At 37.3% G+C, this 21,082-nt stretch overlaps 1 protein-coding gene across 1 annotated transcript in view; it reads left to right on the forward strand.

Moving 5' to 3' along the window:
- The window catches only part of acbd6 (acyl-CoA binding domain containing 6), a 33,342-nt gene that overhangs the window by 7,290 nt on the left and 4,970 nt on the right, over window positions 1–21,082 (forward strand). The window contains exons 5-6 of the mRNA XM_028027559.1: window positions 1,391–1,496; window positions 5,152–5,241. Of these exons, the coding sequence (XP_027883360.1) occupies window positions 1,391–1,496; window positions 5,152–5,241 (196 nt within the window). The remainder of the gene's footprint in view (window positions 1–1,390; window positions 1,497–5,151; window positions 5,242–21,082) is intronic.

Below are 21,082 nucleotides of genomic sequence, written 5' to 3' on the forward strand. Positions count from 1 at the left end.
AAGTTTAATCTCCCCTCAGTGTGGTGTTAAACTGATCTGAGCTACTCAACATTTTTTTGTTTTTATTTTTCTGTATTGTCGTCTTACCCAATTAAGCATGAAAATTATAGTTTTTACAAAATTCCTCAGGCTTTGAAAGCTATACTTTAGGTCTTGTGCAATTTTCTCAAACAAATGTGTGTATGTGTGGGGTAGGCGTGTGTGCGCCGTGTGTGTGTATATACAGTTGTCTTGAATAAACCGCACTATGCAGAAGTGCTTGGTTAATCTTAGCATTTTTACTATATTTTGATTTAACTCTGATATTTTGACTCTATAATTTCAGTTCAAGTCGAGTAGATCATGTTTAGAAAAAAACTTGCAGAAAAGAGCTGTTCTGTCTTTGAACATCATATAACTCAATGACTATTGTTTCAGCTGCTTTCTTTTATGTTGTTTTGTTATTTTTTGAGCAATACCTGTCTCATTTTCCACCATAAACAAACTTCTTTATTAAAAAATAATTTAAAATCAAAATCTGCTAAGAGTATGAATAACTTCAGGCTTAACTGTATCACCCGCTGAGTTGTGCTAAACATGTTTAGCCTTCATGGAGTGTAAGTGTGGCTCAAGCTAGCTGGGCTCTCAGGAGTTTTCCATGCCCAAAGCAGCACAGGAAGACAACTTGAGGAACTATGGGATTTGTGTTGACTGAGTGACTCTGTAGGAGCGTCAAATATGCAGGTTTTCTTTCAGACAATAGAACACTAAATTCAATTAATTTGAATGGCTTGGGTGGGTAAGAGGGAGTGGAAAGCGTAAAGCTCTAAATGAGATTTTGCACCCCTCCTTTTTACCCAACATCTCTTCCACCTTCACCACACCCCCAAAGCACTCCTTCCTGTCCCCAATGCAACAAGGTGATTAGAGACAGAGAGATATAATTAGAGGTGGGATGGTGCCGCTGCGCGTGCCTCTGTCCCTTGGGGACGTGGCATGTGTGTCTGCCGCTGTGATATCAGATGGTTCAGTATCATATGTTGATGGTGTTAAATTTCTGATGATTCAAAACTGATGTCATTACTACTTATGGGGTATATGTTTGGATGACGTACAAATCAGGAAGGAAGTTTAAGTTCACTGACTGGCAAAGGACATATAATGTATGTTGGAGAGTATTTTGAGCAGGGAAATAACTTTGATGTCGATGGTTTTCACAATTGCATTTCTTGCAAGCTGTAAGCAACCAAAAACAATATATGAGAAAAAAAATCTGTAACAAAACTTGAGTTGCACAGGGATTTACCCACTAATCTACAAAGACTTACTGACAATAAATTATTTTTCTTATTTTCCTGTTTTGTTAAAAAAAAAAAAATTGCATCTGTTTTTCCTCCTGTCTTGTTCTCAGGGAAGAGGACAAGAACATCTTTGATTACTGCAGAGAAAATAACATCGAGCACATCAGGAATGCCATCAGCACGCAGAAACTGGATGTCAATACCAAAGACGAAGAGGTACAGTTCCAAAAAAAGCATGTAAAGGCTGACGTAGTTTCCATGTGAGAGTTGCTTTAAATAGACCTACTCCAACAAATTATTACTTATTATTAGACTGCTATTTCTATACAGTTGTCCTGCTGAGGACTCTTTCACCAATATTTTGCATATACAGCAAAATACAACAAATAAATTAAGAGACCACTTAAAATGATCAGTTTCTCTGATTTTACTTTATATAGGCATATATTTGAGCAAAATGAACATTGTTCTTTTATTCTACGAACTACTGACATGTCTCTGAAATTCCAAGCAAAAATTTAGTGTTTATTTTCAGAAAAGGAGAAATAGTCAAAATAATGAAAAAGATGCAGTTTTTCCAGATGTCAAATAATGCAAAGAAAACAAGTTCATAATCATATAGAAACAACAATACTAATGTTTTAACTCAGTAAGAGTTCAGAAATCACTATTTGGTGGGATAACCATGAGGATTTCAATGGGGTTCAGTGCAGTGGCCTCTTAATTTTTTCCAGAGTTGTATGTGTCCACAGTCAGTGACTTTGCTTGGACCTGCTGTAAAGATACATATGACCTGTTAATGGGTGACAGACAATGCAGCTCCTTCTTAGTTTATACATAGAGGTTTCTGTACTCACTCAGATGTAAGGACCAATAGTTAGAAGTCTGAAATTTCTAAAACTGCAGAAACTGCCGTTGCGATGATCAGGTGTTTCCTGGATGGATCGTGAAATCCATCCGTCTGCTTTTGATTCATTATCAGACGAGCCAACTGGCCCCCTGCCCTTTCTTCAATCACCGCCACTCTTCACAATAAACAGGCATTCATCCGCTGAGCTCACAGTCAAAGGCCAGATGGTTGAGCCATCTCTGCTGAAAAGGCTTGTCTAGCCACAACTATTGTGTTCTTCTAATTCTTTGTTGTTCTGCCCACTAGACAGCAGAGGGCAGTGGTGATGTTTCAGCTCAAAATAGTGTTAAGTGCAGGTTCAAAGAAAGGTGCTCTGTCTCACCACTTGTTTTATGAGTGTGGATCAGAAATATCACCTCAGTTCAGTTCTTGTATTGAGTGTTAATGTTAAAGTTTGTGGTATATTTTCAGCACATGTAAACAAATGGCTTAACTTTGTCTTTAATCTAAAAAGGGTTTGTAGTTATCATCAATTTGCTGCTGTGTGTCCTGTATTTGTCAGTGAAGCAAAAGCAGTGGAATGATGATTAAAACAGCAAAACACATAACAGAACATTAAAAAAAGACTTTACTTTCTCAAAGTATTATGATAACATAATATAGAATAGAAATAGAGTTATGCGATGCTATCCCTCCCCCACTTGTTGCTATGCACTGGCAGTTAGTTAAGTTTGAAAAAAGAATCTGCTATGCTTAGAAAGACGTAATCGGTCGTTTTGTAGTTAAAAGGAGCACCACTAATCAGGCTTTTTAAGGTGCCGCTGATTTAGTTGACAAGCTGTTTTAAAGTAATTAGATTATATTTAAAACATTTTATTAAGATGATAACCATAAAAACATGTTATTTTTACTTCTTGTCATCAAACAATTGCAATCTTAAACCACCCCTTGGCAAATTCACTCAAGTAAAATGCCAGAGTTGTCAAAGAAAGGTTGTAACATATAAACCTTTGAAGCTAGATGTCAATGTTTCAATGACAGGAGGACTCAAAATTAGTTTTCACATCTGGCTTGCACAACAAGTGTTTATGAATGTGTAATTGTTTTCTTTTCTAATGTTAAAACCTTTGCCAGCTTTATTATCTGCTAATTTTCTTGTGGAGATGTGTTTCTTTTTTTGGAACATGTCCAACTCTTTGCATTAAGATAAATAAGTTTTTCTTACTTAATCAGACAGTGCTAAAAAAATACCCTCCCTGTGGTCTGGAGAGCACTAATTTAGCCATGATTTAGTGCGATCTATTGTACCAGTTCAGTCTTCTACATGATTTAATTAGGGTTTTATCACTGCTGGACCTGAGAACCATCATATTTCTGAGTTTGTATTCTCCTGTTTGAACCACAAAGCTCTGATGTGCAGTGAAAATGAATGCAGAACTCTGCAGCAGAGCACCTTAAAGAGAGAGTGAGAGAAGGCAACATCGGTATTCTGACCTGACTTATAAGTAGCCATTTTAACATTCAGCCTTGGTGATCAATATAATTTAAGCAACAGAATTGGACTTGCAGAGTTTGCTTTACCTAATTGGCCTCATTGAAAAATGAGCTCTTGAAGTTTTATTAGAACAAGAATCTTAGACCCCAGGAAAAGCCTTTGGGATAGTGTATGTGTAAGAAGTGCTCTTTAGTGAATGTGTGCTTGATTCTGCAGTTTGTCTTGTATCTTTTAACCAATTCTTCTCCACACAAACCAAGATACAGCACCTCAAAAAAGTGTTCATGCCCCTCATATTTCTTCACATTTTACCACAAACATTTGTGTGTTTTATTGAAATTTTATGTGATGAGTCCACACAAAGTAGTGCATAAAGCTGAAGAAGGAAAGCATTGGTTTTTTTAAAAAAACATCCTAATAAAATTTGGTAAAGTGTAGCATGCACATGTATTTACCTCCTTTTAGTCATTTATTCCTAATAAAAATTAAGTTCAATTAACTGCCTTCAAACTTTTATAATTAGTAAATGGAGTCCACATGTTTGTAAATGAATCTCAGTCAAAGCTGTGCTAGACAGCTGTTTAGTGAAGGGCTCAGAGGCTTGTTAGAGAACATTAGAGAACAAACAGCTTAATCCTGAACAAAAAACACCTCCGACAGGTTAGGGACACGGTTGTAGGCAAAGGGAAGCAGCCACGAGGCCCGCCGTATCTTTGAAAGAACAGCACAGCCCTACAGCTCAGGTGGAAGAATATGCTAAAAGAACAACTATTAATTGTGCACTCCACAAATCTTGCCTTTATTAAAGAGTGGCGCAGAAACAAACTATGGTTGGAAAGAACCTTTGAGAAAGAAGGCTGTCTGTAAGTTATTTCATCTCAGAGATGAGATGAAACTTTTCGGCCTACATTCAACTGAAGAAGATTAAGACTAATAACCTGCACATACAGCCCCCATGGTAAAAAAAAAAATAGCAGTGGCAGCATCATGCAGTGCTTATTTTTTATTTAGCAGGGACAGACAAGCTGGTTTGAGTTGATGGGAAGAAGTATGGAGCTAAATGCTGAGCAACGGTGAAAGAAAATATGTTAGAGGCTGTGAAAGACTTTAAATGTTTCACCTTCCAGCAGGACAACAAACCCAAACATACAACCAGAGCTACAGAAGAATTGTTAGATCAAAGTTTTTTAATGTATTAGAATGGCCCAGCCAAAGTCCAAACCTAAATCTTGACATTGGTGTTCAGATACTTTCCCTTCAATTTGAGATAATTTCCAAAGAAGATTGGACAAACATTTCAGTCTCTAGATGTCCATAACTAGTGGAGGATTGGCCCAAAGGACTCACGGATGTAATTGCAATAAAAAGTGATTCCACAAGTATTGATTCATGAGCTGTGGCTATAAGTGCAGGCTATGCTTGTCAAATTACTATTTGTAAAAACACTTGAATATTAGTCATCATTATTCCGCTTCACAATTATGCAGCTTTTCAAGTTTTTGTGATTTGTGTGCTTGTGTTGGCAGGGTCGGGCTCTCCTGCACTGGGCCTGTGATAGAGGGCACAAGGATCTGGTGTCTGTCTTACTGCAGCACAAAGCTGACATCAACAGTCAGGTAAGCAGAAAACCTCTCTATATATTTATAGAGTTTTTCAACACCTACATTGTACATAAATAAAAAACAAACAAAAAAAACAAACATTTTGCCCATAAGTGTACTCAAGAGTGCTAGTAAAGTGTAATGAATATAGCTCTTAGACTCAGTGCTGTATTTGTCTTATAATACAAAACACCATGTAAAAAATTGTGACAGTTATAAGAGAGACATAGCTGAGCATAACCTGCCATCCTGGAGGAGATATTTTTCAAAAATCCAGTTAAAGAGGCATTTTCTCAAAAAGAAAGTTAACATTCTGTAGCTCTTTCTTTTATATTTATCAGCAATAGTTGGGTAAGTTATTCTAATAGTTAATAAAAGATTATTGTTTTAGTTAACAGCCAGAATTTTGTTCATTTCCTCACCGATGATCTGTCAAAATTGTTTCACTTTAGTACACCAGAAACAATGTGTAAGGATAAGCTGAGTTGCTTCGACTCTGTTGCAAACACTTAAAGATTTTACATTTCTCCAGGCATCATTCCATTCACCGTCTGTAATTTTAGTTAACTTCCCTTTCCCACAATCCCGTCAAGTGAGTAGTTTTCCCTGCATTGACACATTTAAGAGTTCTGTAAAATATGCTAATAGAAGTAGGTAACATTGTCAAAAATAAATTGTCTTATTGTATCTAATATGCCCTGAAAAACAAAAGGGTAATATTTTTCCTAGGTCCTAATGTGTAACTACTAGAAAAAGTTCTTTTTGAAACATTGTATTTTTAAATCAGTTAATTAAATGACAACAGGGTAGATTCTCTCATTAAGTTATTTAGTTTAGATCTTTCTTTGCCACTGGAATTTAGAAAGTTGTTCATTATTCCAGGTTAAAAAAAAAGCTGAATTTCTACAAATTGGGGTAAAAACAGAGGTTATTTGCAGCTGGCTGCAGACAGAATTAGGGGTTTTGCTTTCTTTAGAAAAAGTAGAGATCCTAATGTACAGTCGAACATAGAGCGGTCTATGTCAATCCAGAGTGAAGTAAACTTATTACACACTCAATCAGCAATGACGCATAAGTGGCCACTGAGTTGGTATTTTCAGATATCTGGGAGGTAAAAATCCCCTTTACAGAAAAGTAACACAATGTGGATTTTTTTTCTGTTCTTTTTCTAAGGATCTTGTTAAATCTAAAGCTTTTTGGAGCAGATCTGTTTTTCCCAACTGTTTAATTTAATAAAGCTATCTCTTAATGTGTATGGAGGAAATTTTTCCAAATGCCACAGAAGATGGGAAAGTTGTGAGAAACTTTTCTTTTATGGAGTTGAGTTTTTCAACTCCATAAAGCACGAGCAACCTGTGAAATCTCCAGCATCCCCATCAGCCATCCCTTTTGTCTCTCCATCCCTTTCAGAAGGTCACCTTTAATTCACTTTGTTCCACACATAAATCCCTCAGGGCTTTAGCAGACACTGTTAGCTGGTAGCTAGCCTGGTGTTTAGACTCTCAGAGGTTTAGCAGCATCCAGCGGGCTTTAGCTTAGGCAGTAAGCTGGCTCAGCTGCACATCCGAGAAATTACTCCTCTTCCCCCTGCCCACCGCCGTGGCACGGGGCGGCTCACCGGGCTGCTCGCTGAGGTTTTAACTGCGAGGACAAATCAATTGGAAGTAATCAGGCAAATTGTTTTTACGTTGCACAACCCACATAATCAGGACATTTCACAAATGACTTTCTGTTTTGTGGTCATGTGTGGCCCCTTTTGTTTGTGAATGCTCCCAGCGAGGGGGAGGGCGTAAGAGTGGAATAAGTACAAAACAATTCACTCATGATTTACAGCCGCACCAAGATGGTTCAAGCACAACTGGACCTGTGTGAAAACAGAGGCTTTTTTTTTTCTCTTTTCAAAACGTAACACATTCACAGTAATTTATTTCTGATTAATGTGAACATTGGCTGATATTAGAGACTCACATTATGCCAACTTTGAGTGAAAATACGACTGTATCACAATACTTTCACGGAAAAGTTAAAGCAGAAAATGTTGTACATTTTAGAATCATTTTTATTTAAGCAACATTCCTGCCTTTGCTATTATGGTATGGCATTGATTATTACTGTGATAAAAATATATGCGCTTTATCTGTAGTTATTTTTTATAGGAGAAGCCCCCGCTAATTTAGCTGTAGGCTTCAAGTGCTTGTTGTACAGAATATTACCTAATTTTGCTTTTTTTTCTCTTTAAAGAGTAAGACTTAGAATGAAAATTAGGACCTCTGCAATATGTCACAGGGCATGTTGAGCGTGTCAACCTTCCAGACCACTCAGGTCTTCTGGTTCAAGTCAACTCTGCAGCCCCGGAGTCAGATCCAAACTTGACGAAACAGCATTCAGATTTTCTTCTCCTCTAATCTGGAACAAATTTTGGAAAACTGAGTTCTTTTATCGTTTAAAAGTCCATTTGTTTAAAGCTGCCTTTGATTAACAACTGGACCGTCATAAATTGTGGTTTGTTTTTCAACCTGTCATTGCTCTCCTCTGTTTTGCCACTGCAATGTCATGTTTCGCTTGTTTGCTGTTTTATCAACTTTTTAATTATGTAAAGCACTTTAAATTGCTTTGTGGCTGAAATGTGCTAAAAAATAAAATTGCCTCTCCTTGCCTACTTAGTCAGGAAATTTGCTCTAGCTGGAGTGCAGTGCACCACATTTTAATTTTAATGATCTTATGGATAATTTTTCCTAACTGTCCGTTCATGGAAAGCTTCAGGAGTTTTTTTTAAAGAAGTGAGATTTCACAGGAAATCAAAGCACTGATCTGTTCATAAATTCAGGTCATTGGGAACGTTCCACCTGTCGCTCTCTCAGGTGTCTGAGGAACTGTTCAGTGGAGGAGACTGAATATTAAAAAAATGTTAATTTCCACTGGAGCTACTGGGGACAGATTTATGTGGTGACAGAGAGCAAAATACAATCAGCTAAATCATATCACTCTGTCAAGATGCCAATTATCTCACTATATATAGCTTACTAAACAATACACTTCAAATTAGAACATGTTTGAACATCCTCTACTTTGAAAGGAGCCAAAATAAACCAAAGGATATAGGGAAGAGAAAAAAAAATGTAATAAAGGCTTTTATAAATGTGTCCTTTTCCCGCAAAGCCTCTGACATGAAACAAAGACACTTTATGGTTGTACATGTCCATGAGAGAAACAGAGGAATGTTTGGCTTGTTTTCGGGCTATTAAAGCATCCAGTAATCTCCCTTGACCTCTACCAACTGCTGAGCAACCAGTAAATAAAGATCAAACATGATTTATGCTTAATTTGTTGATTAAAACAGGGAGGGGGGCTTAAGAGTTAAAACAAAAAGTATTATTATTTGCTTGGCAGAGAAGGAAAATCGTTGGAAAGTAATCAACTGATTGTTTTAGCGAATTGTTCCCAAACCCTGGTAACCTGCATTAAGAGCTCGTTTGATAGTTAATCCAGGATCAAGGGACCACAATAGGTAGCTGCGTGAGTTTGAATACGCAGATCACAGATCTGCCACCTGCCAGCTGTAGAGCTGGCTCTGGTGTTTGTACGGTACATTAAACCTCACCATGTTTCCGCAGCTAATACTCCCTGAAAAAGTGGGGCAGGCTTCACCAACTGTGGGGTACAGAGGCAGTAAAACCTTAATTCACAAAACGCTGTAAACTGAAGTTTAAATAATAAATAATTGTTCAGGCCAGAGTACGTAATAATGAAGAGTAGAGTGTAAATATCCAGCATGCCTTCATTCTAAAGCAACAGGGAAAACCTGATCCACACAACAAAAAGATCATAAATAATTAAGATTTTATACGTTTTGTGTTGGTATGGTTATTTTCAAACCATCCAGCTGCAGTTTTTTGCAGGTATTATTGAAATATGCTTAGATAAACCAAAAATCATTAAAACTCCCCTGGGTAATGTGTGTAGAAACCTTGAAGTAACAGCGGTTGCATTCTCTTAACAGTGAGCTTTACAGATTTGACTGCATGGTGGTTAGACTTGGTCCACCTCTGTTCACAGGTCCAGTTTTTTTTTATTTTACTTTATATTTGTTAATCTGAATGGTAATGATGACAATTTTTGATTAGTTTGTACTTTTTATAGACATTTTTATACATATTTTTCAGGGGTGCCAGTAAATGTAGGACAACCTGTGTGTTTTTGTGCTTCATTCATTTTAGCACAGTCTGCTAAAAACAAGTGCTGTGTTTTTAATTGTCTTAACAGAGCTGTTGACTTATAGCTCTTTTGAAATTGTTGTAGAGGCTCTTTGATTTTGTCAGTAATGTCATTGGTTTTAATTACACCGTATTAAGCTTAGGTAAATGAGAGGACGTTCTAAAACAGGTGGTGTGGTGGTTTCAGTTGTATAAATGGGTTACTAACTACAGGTTGATCTAAATAAGAAATATCTAAACTAGAACAGATCTAAAAACATAGTAATCATATTTTCCCTTCTTGTGAGATAATAATGTTGTGATATACTGTATATATAATTGTAATGTTTTTCTTTGGGAACAGGTCAAATTGAATTTTCAAGAATGTCAAGATTATATTGTTCTCCTCCAAAAGAGCTGGAAGGCTTGCTCATGTTAGAAGCATATTTACAGCCAACTATATTTATTATACACTTTTTAATTTAATCTTTATTTACCAAGAAGAGATGTGTGTCTTCAACTAGAGAAACTACACACACAAAAAGTTTGCTAACTCTGCTTGATGAGTAGCTTTTTATTACACTGAACAACCATGTATAAATACACATCTTGATGTAGAGGAAAAGATGCTACTGTGTCTCAAAAGGATTTAAAAAATCAAGCAAACAAAACTACTCAGTTGATTGCAAAAATAGACTAATTTGGGTAAAAAGCTCTTCTGTGCATCAATAAAACCTGAAAGGAGAACAGTAAACAATTTTCCTTGAGAACAAAATTCAAATTCAGTTCAAAAATACATTATTAACCCAAATGTAGATTAAATGTTGCTGTAACTTATATTATAAAGGTCTTTTCTGAGAATTGTTAGGGTAAGATTACTGATATGTGTGTTATAATTACATTTGGACTGAGATATTTAGTTATATAAATATAATGGTCAAAGGTGAAGGTAAGAAGTTTGGGAATGCTTTGCGTCAGTGGGGAGTCTCCACAACACAAGTGTGTGTGAGTTTGCTCTGCTGGTGGTCATTTCTGTCCGGATGTAGTAATCCCAAATTTATGCACACACTCACGCACACCCCCACTCTCTGTCTCTCACAATGCACTGCTTTTGTTTTCCAGTTGGAAATCCCAACCTCTCTTCTAATCTTACCGTCAAGCCTTAGGGTTACTATGGAGAAATGGATTTCAAGATATCACATGCCAATTAATATGAAACGGGGTTAAAAAAGGCCCTGCTTTGGGTGCTTTGGGTCTGTGATGCTGCAGGTGATGACAATGGCCAAAAATGGTCAAATGAAGGCATTCACAATGCGTGAGTTAGTCTGTGATTACAGAGAGGCTGTGTGACAGAGAGTGGGGATTAGGCTGACAAAGAGGATAGACAGGTGAGAGACAGGTTAACCCAACAGGAACACAATGCCAGGAAGGAAGGAAATATTAAGGTTTGACGTAAAGCGGAGCTGATGGGAAGAAAAGGCAGCACTGGTGTTAAGCACATGTCTGTGTGTCACATGCTTCTACTCGACTTGTTCCGGCTTTTTTTTTCTTTTTTTTGCATTTTGCACGACTCTGTTTCTCCTCTCCTCATAACTCTGCCCTGCCCCCGCATCCCGGTTCCCTTCAATCCAACCCTCCCTGCCTTTGCCCCTGCTTTGTATTAAAACAACATGATCCATGAGGCGGGGAGAGCGACTCGCAGCACCGCTAATTCTAATTAATCCAGCGTGGTGGCTCGGCCACGGCAGGCCCCAAGCACTCTCAGTCTATCAGATAGAAATTCATAACTTAATTGAGGTCAGAGCCTCAAGCCGAACGAACAAAAGTCTCCAGCCAGGACCAGCTAGATCAATAGTAATAAATATCAGTGGCCTTCAGTTGGTGGCTGGTGAATACACAACAAATCTCATGCACACAGTTTGCACTTGAACCCCTTACAGAAATGTGGACAGTTTTATTGTTTGTGTGTGTGTCTTTCAAAAAGGTCTTTCAAGACTTTTATCATTGCATTTTCAAATCTGTGTATATCAATATTTTTTGGCAAACAAATAAAAAAGAAGCAATGTGTCTGTAAGTTGTTGGACCATAGCACACTGCATAAAGCCCTGGTCCAACACTCTGCTGGAGTGTTGGAAGACTGCCCTCCTTTTAAAGTTTCCTCATTTGACATTTTCAGTAGTAAAGAATACTGTCCTGAATCTTCTAACTCAGTACAATTCAGTCTATTTCTCTAACGCTGATTCATTACAAATCTCTGTTCAGGGCATTTTGCAAAGCCAACTGATCAAATTGTTATCCATTTAAATAGAATTAAAATTGGTCAAAGTTCAGTCCAGCCCTATAGTTAAATTCTGATTAATTTACCTTGAGTCCCGTTCAATCCAAATTATAATACAGTAGGATTCAGTTTATCAAAATCTCCGTAGCAAGAGACTGGATCCTTGAGAAATGAGAATTTACACAAGACGAAGCTGACAAGTCAAAATAATTGTTTACTGATGAACTGGAATCCTCCTAATATAATCTGCCAGTTGGGCTTTAACCATTTCATCAAAATTGGGTATTTCAGTAGGACCTCCATTCTGACATATTATAAAAATATGTCAGAATTGTAAAAATGGAAAAACCTTTAAAGGTTTTAGAAGATTTAAACATTGTTCACCCATAGCTGCCCAGAGATTCTCAGCCCTTAGTTTTGTTGCCCAAAGATAACCATACATTTATTGAAAACAAATCAGAAGTAAACCATTATTTAGTAAACCATTACAGATTTAACTCTTTATGGTAGTTCCAAATGATCCAAGTTAAATATGATGATGTTAAAGCACTGATGGTGTGAAATTTCTTATATTGTTGGATTCAGGATAAAGCATTGTGCAGTTTTGCAAGATGTTGTGACAAAAGCTGAGCAACTTGAGCACATTCTCCTTCAGCCCAATGACACACACCAACCAAGACACCTCCGACATTCTCTTTATTGGATGCGTATGTCGGAACCAATATACCTGAAATGGTATCTAATTTGTTAGGATACCATTTCAGGTGTTAAGTCATATTATTCTAGTTGAATTAAATGATATAGATCTAAAACGGGTACGTTGTAAGTTGATCAGTATTACGTAAATTCCATTTTGATGTTTAAGAAAAAACTAAGAAGTTTCTTTTTTTCTACTTTCGCATAGATCTTGTGTGCAGATGAGCTGTTCAGGTAAAGCTCAGGCTGTTTCTTGGCAAACAGAGATGACCTAACCCTCTCATCTGTGTCTTCTTCACTGCTATCAACTGTTTGTGTGATAAAATCGGCCAACACGCACCTTGGTGGCTGATTGAAATTCTACGGCGGAGGCATTATTACACATTTGTAACCCTCCCCTTTCCCAGCACTGCCTCCTATAACTAATGGCTCAGTCAGCCCAGTCATAACAAATATCCAGCAAGATTCGTCATAATTGTGTGTGTGCATGTGTGTTTGTGTGTGAGTAATTGTGCATCCCATCGTCTTGAATGTAAAGGGTCATCAAGAGAGGAAAGGCAGGAAGGTGGGAACTTAAAACAGCTGAAAGCTTCTGAAAATTTACATCAAAATGAGGTGTAAGATAAAAGTGATGGAAAAATACCAAGGCAATATTGGTAAATATTTCTCTATTCTCACATTTGCCATTTTAAGTTGGGTAACTGGAAACGTTACGTTGCTGTTTAGGTTTTTGTTTTCTTTATGCAATTTCTCTATATCGCCTTAAAGAAATGATACATTATATAGCATATTTACATGCCAATATATATACACACAATAATGTGATGGATCCATAGAAAGGCAAAGAAAATCCATAACAGCACATTTAGATGCAGACTAAGCAGATGCTGTTTATAAGCACTGCACTTCTAGCCTATCTTTGCTGAAAGAGCCTGAAAGAGGCTTTCTGCAGCCAGTTGTAATTGTACAAAACAGTAAATAAGAGAAATAAAACATAATCTGTCAAACTTTATGTTCTAAACTGGGGAGAAAAAAATCCACATCTCTCTCTGCTCACCTCTTGAATTGCTGGATTTGTGTGAACGTCTCAGGTCTACAACAGACCTCGATTGTTTGTGTACCAGAAGCCTACACAGAGAAAGGGGGGACATGGTAAATGAAGGGACTTTTTATAGATGTTTCGTGTGCTCACTGGCTGGTAGGCAGCAAGTGATGCCAAGAGTCTCCTCTCCTGAAATGTAGCAGTTTGAAATGTCCCAGATAGAGAAAAATGGAGAAAATTAGAGAATTAGACAGAAGAGCCTGTGCAAAATACACCAGGTGGATGAAGTCATAAGAGAGAAATATTATTTCATATATATATATATATATACATATATATATTTATATATATGTATATATATATACACTGCTCAAAAAAATAAAGGGAACACTTAAACAACACAATATAACTCCAAGTAAATCAAACTTCTGTGAAATCAAACTGTCCACTTAGGAAGCAACACTAATTGACAATCAATTTCACCTGTTGTTGTGCAAATGGAACTTTGTACAGAACAAAGTATTCAATGAGAATATTTCTTTCATTCAGATCTAGGATGTGTTATTTGAGTGTTCCCTTTATTTTTTGAGCAGTATATATTAGTGTGTCCAATTCCATGATGAAGTAATAAAAGCTAACTTCCCATCTTTCTTGAAATATCCGTTGATCAGTCCACCACTCCTGTTATTCATCCGTCTGTCGTTTGTGTGTCAATCATCAGTTCAACCCTGTCATCACATCCATCGATCTATCCATATATAAATTTTTCCGTCTATCCATCCCTCCATTTATCCATCCTTCTAATTATCTATCCTGGATAACCTCTTGTCAATTCTTTCCATCCATCCATCCATCCATCCATCAGTCTGTCCATCATCTGGAGGTTTAACCTTAAAGCTGAGCTTAAAAGAGTTGAAATCTCTGGAGAGGAATGGCATAATACTGACATGAAGCAATGCATTGTAGGCCCTGCTTTAGTTTTCATGGTGTCTTTGTAATGTTTAAAAAACATAATGCCTGGACTTTTAAGTTGCCAAACCAAAGGAATATATCAATGTTTCTGAGATGGTCACAATTGTAGTCTGTTGTATACAGAGAAGAACATTTTATTTTTGTTTGATACTCATAATATTTAAATAGCAAGATTTGTAATGTATGATTTAGCTATTTTTGCTGTTCAAACTTTTTCTTCTACATTCACATCCAAGTGAACATTATTAAATGTTGCACATAAGTATTATTTTTAGCTTAATATTTAGGTTTGTGAAGGTCTACCTCCATGAAAGATGGATTTATAGCTAAGGAGACTTGCAGATTCAAAGTGCAAAATATTATGCTCAATGTAAATCAATCTAAATTTTTTATTTTAAAAGGCTGCCTGCGTTCCTGCCAAGGCATTCATTTGAATGCCTAAGATTAGCTGATGCAAGAACAGCAGTTTTGCTGCTTAGCAGCTATTCTGGTTTCCATGCAACATTGGTTGAGCTTAAGATGGTTCTTTCTGAGGAAGTAAGAATGAACACATACCTCTGTAAAAGTTCATACAACCACACAAAAGGCACAATATCCACCTCACACCGCCTTTGACATTTTATAAGTGACACTGTAAGCTGCTCTTATAGGATTCATATTTAGTACTTGGTGCACATTAGTCCAACTCGATGAAATGAGAAAGCTGTTGCCAAGCTGTGTTAAAAGCGCCTATCAGACACAGAAACAGTTATGAATCTATAATATGAGCACTCAGAAAAGGGCCAGCAACTTGACAGTAATAGTGCAGCCTAAAGAGCCATTCAAGCAGGTAACAGTCCTCTTTGCCATCATCAGCTGTTGTTTCTTTCTTATTGGCCACTCACTGGGCCTTGCCTACACTCAACTATTTGATTTCCATCGTTCTTAACCATCCACATAAATTGTCAGGCGCATTAAAGCTGTCCTCGACTGTTTCAGACAGAGAGAGGGGGCAGAGTGAGGGAGTGTGAGCTGGATTCAGACAGCCAGGGGAGGGGACAGGGCTGAGGAGAGAGAATAAACAAAGTAAGTGTTTTGCCTTCCATCAGTCTCCTGCAGTACTCAGCTTTATGAGTCCCTCTCTCCAAATGCCTCAGCCACAGCCCCCACTGATGGCATTGATTTTCATATTACACTCTTTTATGTATTTATTTATTTCATATATTTCTTTTTAAACATCATCGATGAGCCGCAGGAGGACAGACTGGGCCTCTGGTGAGGTTAATTCTGAGCCTCAGCCCTATCCTCCTCTTTTGATGGCTTTAATGGAGGCTAAGGTGTCCCATGAGGATAAGCAAGCCCAGTGACATGGAGGGGGAAGAGAAAAATGTGGGGGGAAGATGTGCATGAAGAAAAAAGAACGAGAAGCAAATTTGATGAAAACCCAGTTTCTTTTGTTTGGTGAGACAAGAAAGTCAAAATGTAATGACGTGTTCAAGATATTTCAATAAACCTGACGTAGATAAAGCATTGCTATTGTCCTAGACAGGCAGGGTTTTTACAGGGACACATTTCCATCAAGAAGAAACAAACGAAAAGTATCCAAAACATCCAATAGATTATTATTGTCTTATAGAAGTTGTGTATTTTTTTTTTTCTTTTCAGTGGTTTGAATCAGAGGGGGCAGGGTGAAGTTCCAGGCAAGTGAAGGACACTTCCTAGACATGTGAAGGGCAGGGAGTTTGGTGTCAGGCTAATCTGGCCGTGGGTGGCAGCGCTCACATAATGAATGGTTAAACTCACCTCTCCCTGCACACAGACAGATGCCTAAATCTGATTACAGCTGGCCCCAGATCCTTTTAAGAGGGGGCCTTTTCAAACACTCACCAGCAGGATAACTGCACACAAATACAAAGGGCAAATTCATGTGCAAGACTATGTTTAACCTACTTTCAGAAACGCATTGATAAAGACTTTTTGTTTTTGATGTGATGGCTTCTATATTTATAGGCCAAAACCTTATTACAGTTAATAAAAGCTAAGCCATAGAGATGTCAGAATTTTTTCCCGAACCTGATATCCAACAGGATAATAATAAAATGTAACTTAACATGGAATTTTTTTTTTAGGTTAAGAAAGCTACTATAATGTTTGGAGCATCTGAAACATGCCAGTCTTTATTCTTTACGCCGGAAGATATTTTCTGTCAACTACAATCTTTAATAAGATTATGATTTACTCCTGCCTGCAAGGATTTTATATAGAACATACTGAACACCTTTAGCAGGTGAGTTATAAGTTTTGATATGACTTATTGATGGTTTGGCTTATAACATATTTATATGCCATTATCTAAAAATTGTTCTACTGCCTAATAAACTTAGCATGTTGCTTTGAACAAGATTTGCCTGGGAATATTTGACTACAGCACTTAAAACTTAAATCTCGCTAAGCTAATATACACTGCTCAAAGAAATAAAGGGAACACTTAAACAACACAATATAACTCCAAGTAAATCAAACTTCTGTGAAATCAAACTGTCCACTTAGGAAGCAACACTAATTGACAATCAATTTCACCTGCTGTTGTGCAAATGGAACTTTGTACAGAACAAAGTATTCAATGAGAATATTTCTTTCATTCAGATCTAGGATGTGTTATTTGAGTGTTCCCTTTATTTTTTTGAACAGTATATATATATATATATATATATATATATATAGATACATTTGATGTAAGATGCATGAAATAAGGGAATCTCACTTTGCAAAAAAACGTTTGCTAAGATCTTTGTTTTTTTCATTGAATGTTTTAAACACAGTATCTTTAAAAACTGGATGCCACGCACAAACTGTGTATTTTAATTCACACAAAGTCTGATTTTTGATTTTGGCTTTGTGGTAGCTGCTCCAGATTTACTTATGATGCCGTATAGGAGTATCATCTCTTCCATCCTGATCTGCATTCGGCTTTCTGATTAATGGCACCTACTCGTCATAACCCTATCTCTTGGAATCTGCATACCAATGATCCCAGTCGCCTATTGATTCCCCCTCATCCAACCCACACACACATTCATCCTCACTCCCCCCAACCACTGTCATTATAAAAGTCAGCAGCTGCTGCATGCATTGATCATAAATCATAATTGCTTGTTCATTTTTCCCTACTTGTTTAATGTTGCTGTCAGGGACAGCAGGAGGAGAAAAGGAGGAGGCGGGAAGGGAAGAGAGGAAGAAAAGCCCAAAGAAAGTTTACTGCGACACAGAAAAATGAGCTAAGAAAAGAGAGCTACAGGAAAAATCACTGTAGTGAGACAAGCATGTAAGCCCATTCCACCTTGGTTGTTAGCTCCTAGAAAAACAAACTAAATTATATTTGGTTGGTTTTGCAAAACTGACTGACAACAGAATCTATGTACTTTATCTCTGGACATCAGGATGTCTTCTTTTGGAGAGAGGCTACAGGTTTAGTGAACTGTAATGTTTATGCTCTAAATTAGTTCAGATAATTTATTTACAGTAGATTTCAGCAAGTTGAATAATTTGGGCAGTATTTTAATTTTCTGACAGTATGTTGTAAGCATCAACATTTTTACTCTACTAAAATATATAGTTTTTGCAAATTAAGAATAGCAATATTTTTCTGGGTTTTTTTTAATACCTTTTAGAATGATTGAGCATCCAAACTTTACACTTATCGTCTCACTTCTGCTTGTTTTGGTACATATGTTGATGCCTGTAAAAATCCGTCAAATTTTGTCACATTTCTATTTTACTTGTGTATTCTGATAAGGAGTGTAAAGTCTTCATAATGAATAAATAAATATCCTGGGTTGAAAATCTTATCCTCCATTCTAGTTCTAGAGTTGTCTCAAGTTGTCCAATCTTTATTAGCTGGATTAATCAGAAAATTGGTCAGACAGTCCTACTGCGGCCAGTCCAAGCATTTGGCGTACCAAGAGAAGTTGTTCTTCATCAGTACAGACAAAGCGTTGGCATGTTGTAGTACGGTATGGAGCAACCTTATTCTTGTGTTTTTGAAAAAGTTGCTACATATCATTTAGTTTCGTAGCAGTGACAATTATGTGCAATTTATATATAGTGTTAAGTGTTATAGTGTTAAAGTTGTTGTGCTAGTGCTGTGTAGTTTTACGATGTGTCCAAAAAATGTGTGGCGGTCTAGCTTAGCATTGTTAGACACCAAACTCTGTTAATGCTAGAGTTTTATTTGCTTAAAGCCACAAGTTCAGAAAATGAATAAAGTATAATGAACCACTAGCTGTATATTTGGTATTTCAAAATACAGCTAAGTAGATTTGTAAAATTTGTATTTTACTGGTCTGAGTTAGAGTTACGGAGTTAGTTGTTTGACCTATGCTGTTCTTGTACTTAAATTAACGAAAAATGCTCCTTTAAGTTAAAATTATTATTTGGTCTCTTTGCTACTCTTTTTTTTTTTTTTTCAAACAACTTTGGACTAGTTACAGTGTTTCCTTTTTTCACAAGACTGCTTGCCTTCTTTTTATATCCCTCTAATTCACTTTCTCTTCCTTACATTCATCTTGCTTCACATCATTTGTGTGGTAGAAATGATAGATTAGTGGGACCTGAATTCAGCAAAACTGTAATCAGACTGATAGATCCATGCAGCTTCTAAGCATATTGCTCCCGTCTCCTCCCTCCCTGTGAGGGCGATACACTAGCACTCTGAGCCGAGTCTCCTCTGCCACTATAGTACTTTATTGAGCTCTCTGCTGACATCCAGCCCAGCATTTCTGTTATGCAAGAGGAAACTTTGGATGACATGTAAAAGCAGAGGTTTGGTGCGACATGCTTCCATAATGGGATGGGAACAGGGGTGCACCGGAGACAGGAGAGCGAGGGGTGGGGGATGTTGACTGCAGGTAAGAGGGTCGGAGGGGGAGTGTCTGCTTCCAAAGCAAATAGAAGACAATCCAATTTCCTGTGATTCCATCAAGCTTCCGTCCTGAATCCAGGGGCATTAAAGTTTGCGGAGAATGACCCTCACAGGCAGGCAAGAAGGCTTTAGGCTGCATTTGCACTGCCAACATATACTATAATCCTTTTCAAATATGCTCATAATCTGTTATTATTACTCTTTTGTTGTATGAGAAAGCTAAGAGATCAATGTGTTTTAAAATTAACACGGGAGCTGTAATCCCTTTCACTTTAAATAAAGCTATGGAGTTAGGTGATTTTACTCACTGTCTTTGCTTTTGTTTGATGTATACAAGAACGAGGAATGTATGTTTTTTTAAAAGGGATATTATGTATTTTCTAGGGCCATAGTACCATATTATAGTACAATCAGGTATTTATGCTACCATCAGTTATTATGAAAATGCAACTTGACACCTTAAAACTGGTCTTTATCTCTTTAAGAAGCTGCTACACTTTCCAACACTCCCTCTTCTGCCCATCATGACCTCAATGCTCCTCCATGGTGCCATTTTCAACCATTCTTAGGAGTACTTGCAGTTCCACCAGGTGTTTACTGACTGTTGCCATTAGTCTGAAGGAGCTGAGAGGGGGAAGTTGCAGGGACGAAGTGCTCTGTGAGGCGGTCTGTATGGAAATAGACATTGCTTTGGAGGAGTATTCATTTACGCACCCCTGATTGGTTACCATGGGAGATTCAAGGATTTCTCAAACTTGCATTAAAGAGTCAAAGCTGAACTCCAGGTATATTTTTGATGAGGGAATAACATTATAACATGACATAAAACTTAAAAAAAGCTGATTTTATGTAATACCCTCTCCACTACCTTCAAAGTTTTGTATTTATAACCAGATTCTTATAACAGTTGCCATAAGAATCTGTGTTGTCTTTATTTAAAAGCTATATTTTTAAGGTACTTTTCTCCACTCTGCTGCTGCTCTTAGCAGAAAAATAAAATGGACAATTTGTGCAGAACATCTTAAGTTGTGATTTTTACCTGCAGACAGACAGCATTGCTCTCTTGGTTGAATCACAGCACTGATTTCCATGCTGGTGGCGATTCACATCTGTGTTCTGAAATCCACCCAGAGGGAATACCAAGCGCTAATCCAATAAGCAGGTCCCCAAAGTGCTGGTCCTGAGAGACGAAGAAAAACACAAGAGTGGTTTCACAAGCCGAAGAAGGCAGGTGGAAAAGAGAGGGAGAGGACATGAAAGTGAAGAGGAAACTGAAAGGCAGAGTGAGAAAAAGAGATGTTAGGATTGAAGAAAAGTGGCAGGAACACAGTCACGTGAAAAGAATTGAGACATTTTGAGACAGCGCATGTTTTCTAAAATATTTTTAAAAATGTATATCTAATGTCAGAGCAAGAGCAAGTGCCACATACAGAGGGTAGAATCCTCAACGCAGCCATCCTGGGTTCGATTGCCGTTCCTAAGACCTGCATGTCTTCCTCTCTTCTCTCTACCTATTTCCTGTCTGTTTATTCCACTTAAGGCCTCTACAACCAATATGGATTTAGGAATTGTTGCAAATTTAAACCTCAAATTAAAACACATCAAGATACATTTAGTTACTAGTATGCTCCTCAACTCTAGATCCAACTGTCCAAAAAACTGAGACACGCAGAAACCATTGACACTTTTAAATCAGGATGGAAAACATTTTTATTTACTACAGGTTTTTTTATAAATGTCAAAAAAAGCTCTATCATTTTTGTCATGTCTTGGGT

Source organism: Xiphophorus couchianus, chromosome 9 (genome assembly GCF_001444195.1).
Source record: "Xiphophorus couchianus chromosome 9, X_couchianus-1.0, whole genome shotgun sequence".
NCBI classification, from domain to species: domain Eukaryota; kingdom Metazoa; phylum Chordata; class Actinopteri; order Cyprinodontiformes; family Poeciliidae; genus Xiphophorus; species Xiphophorus couchianus.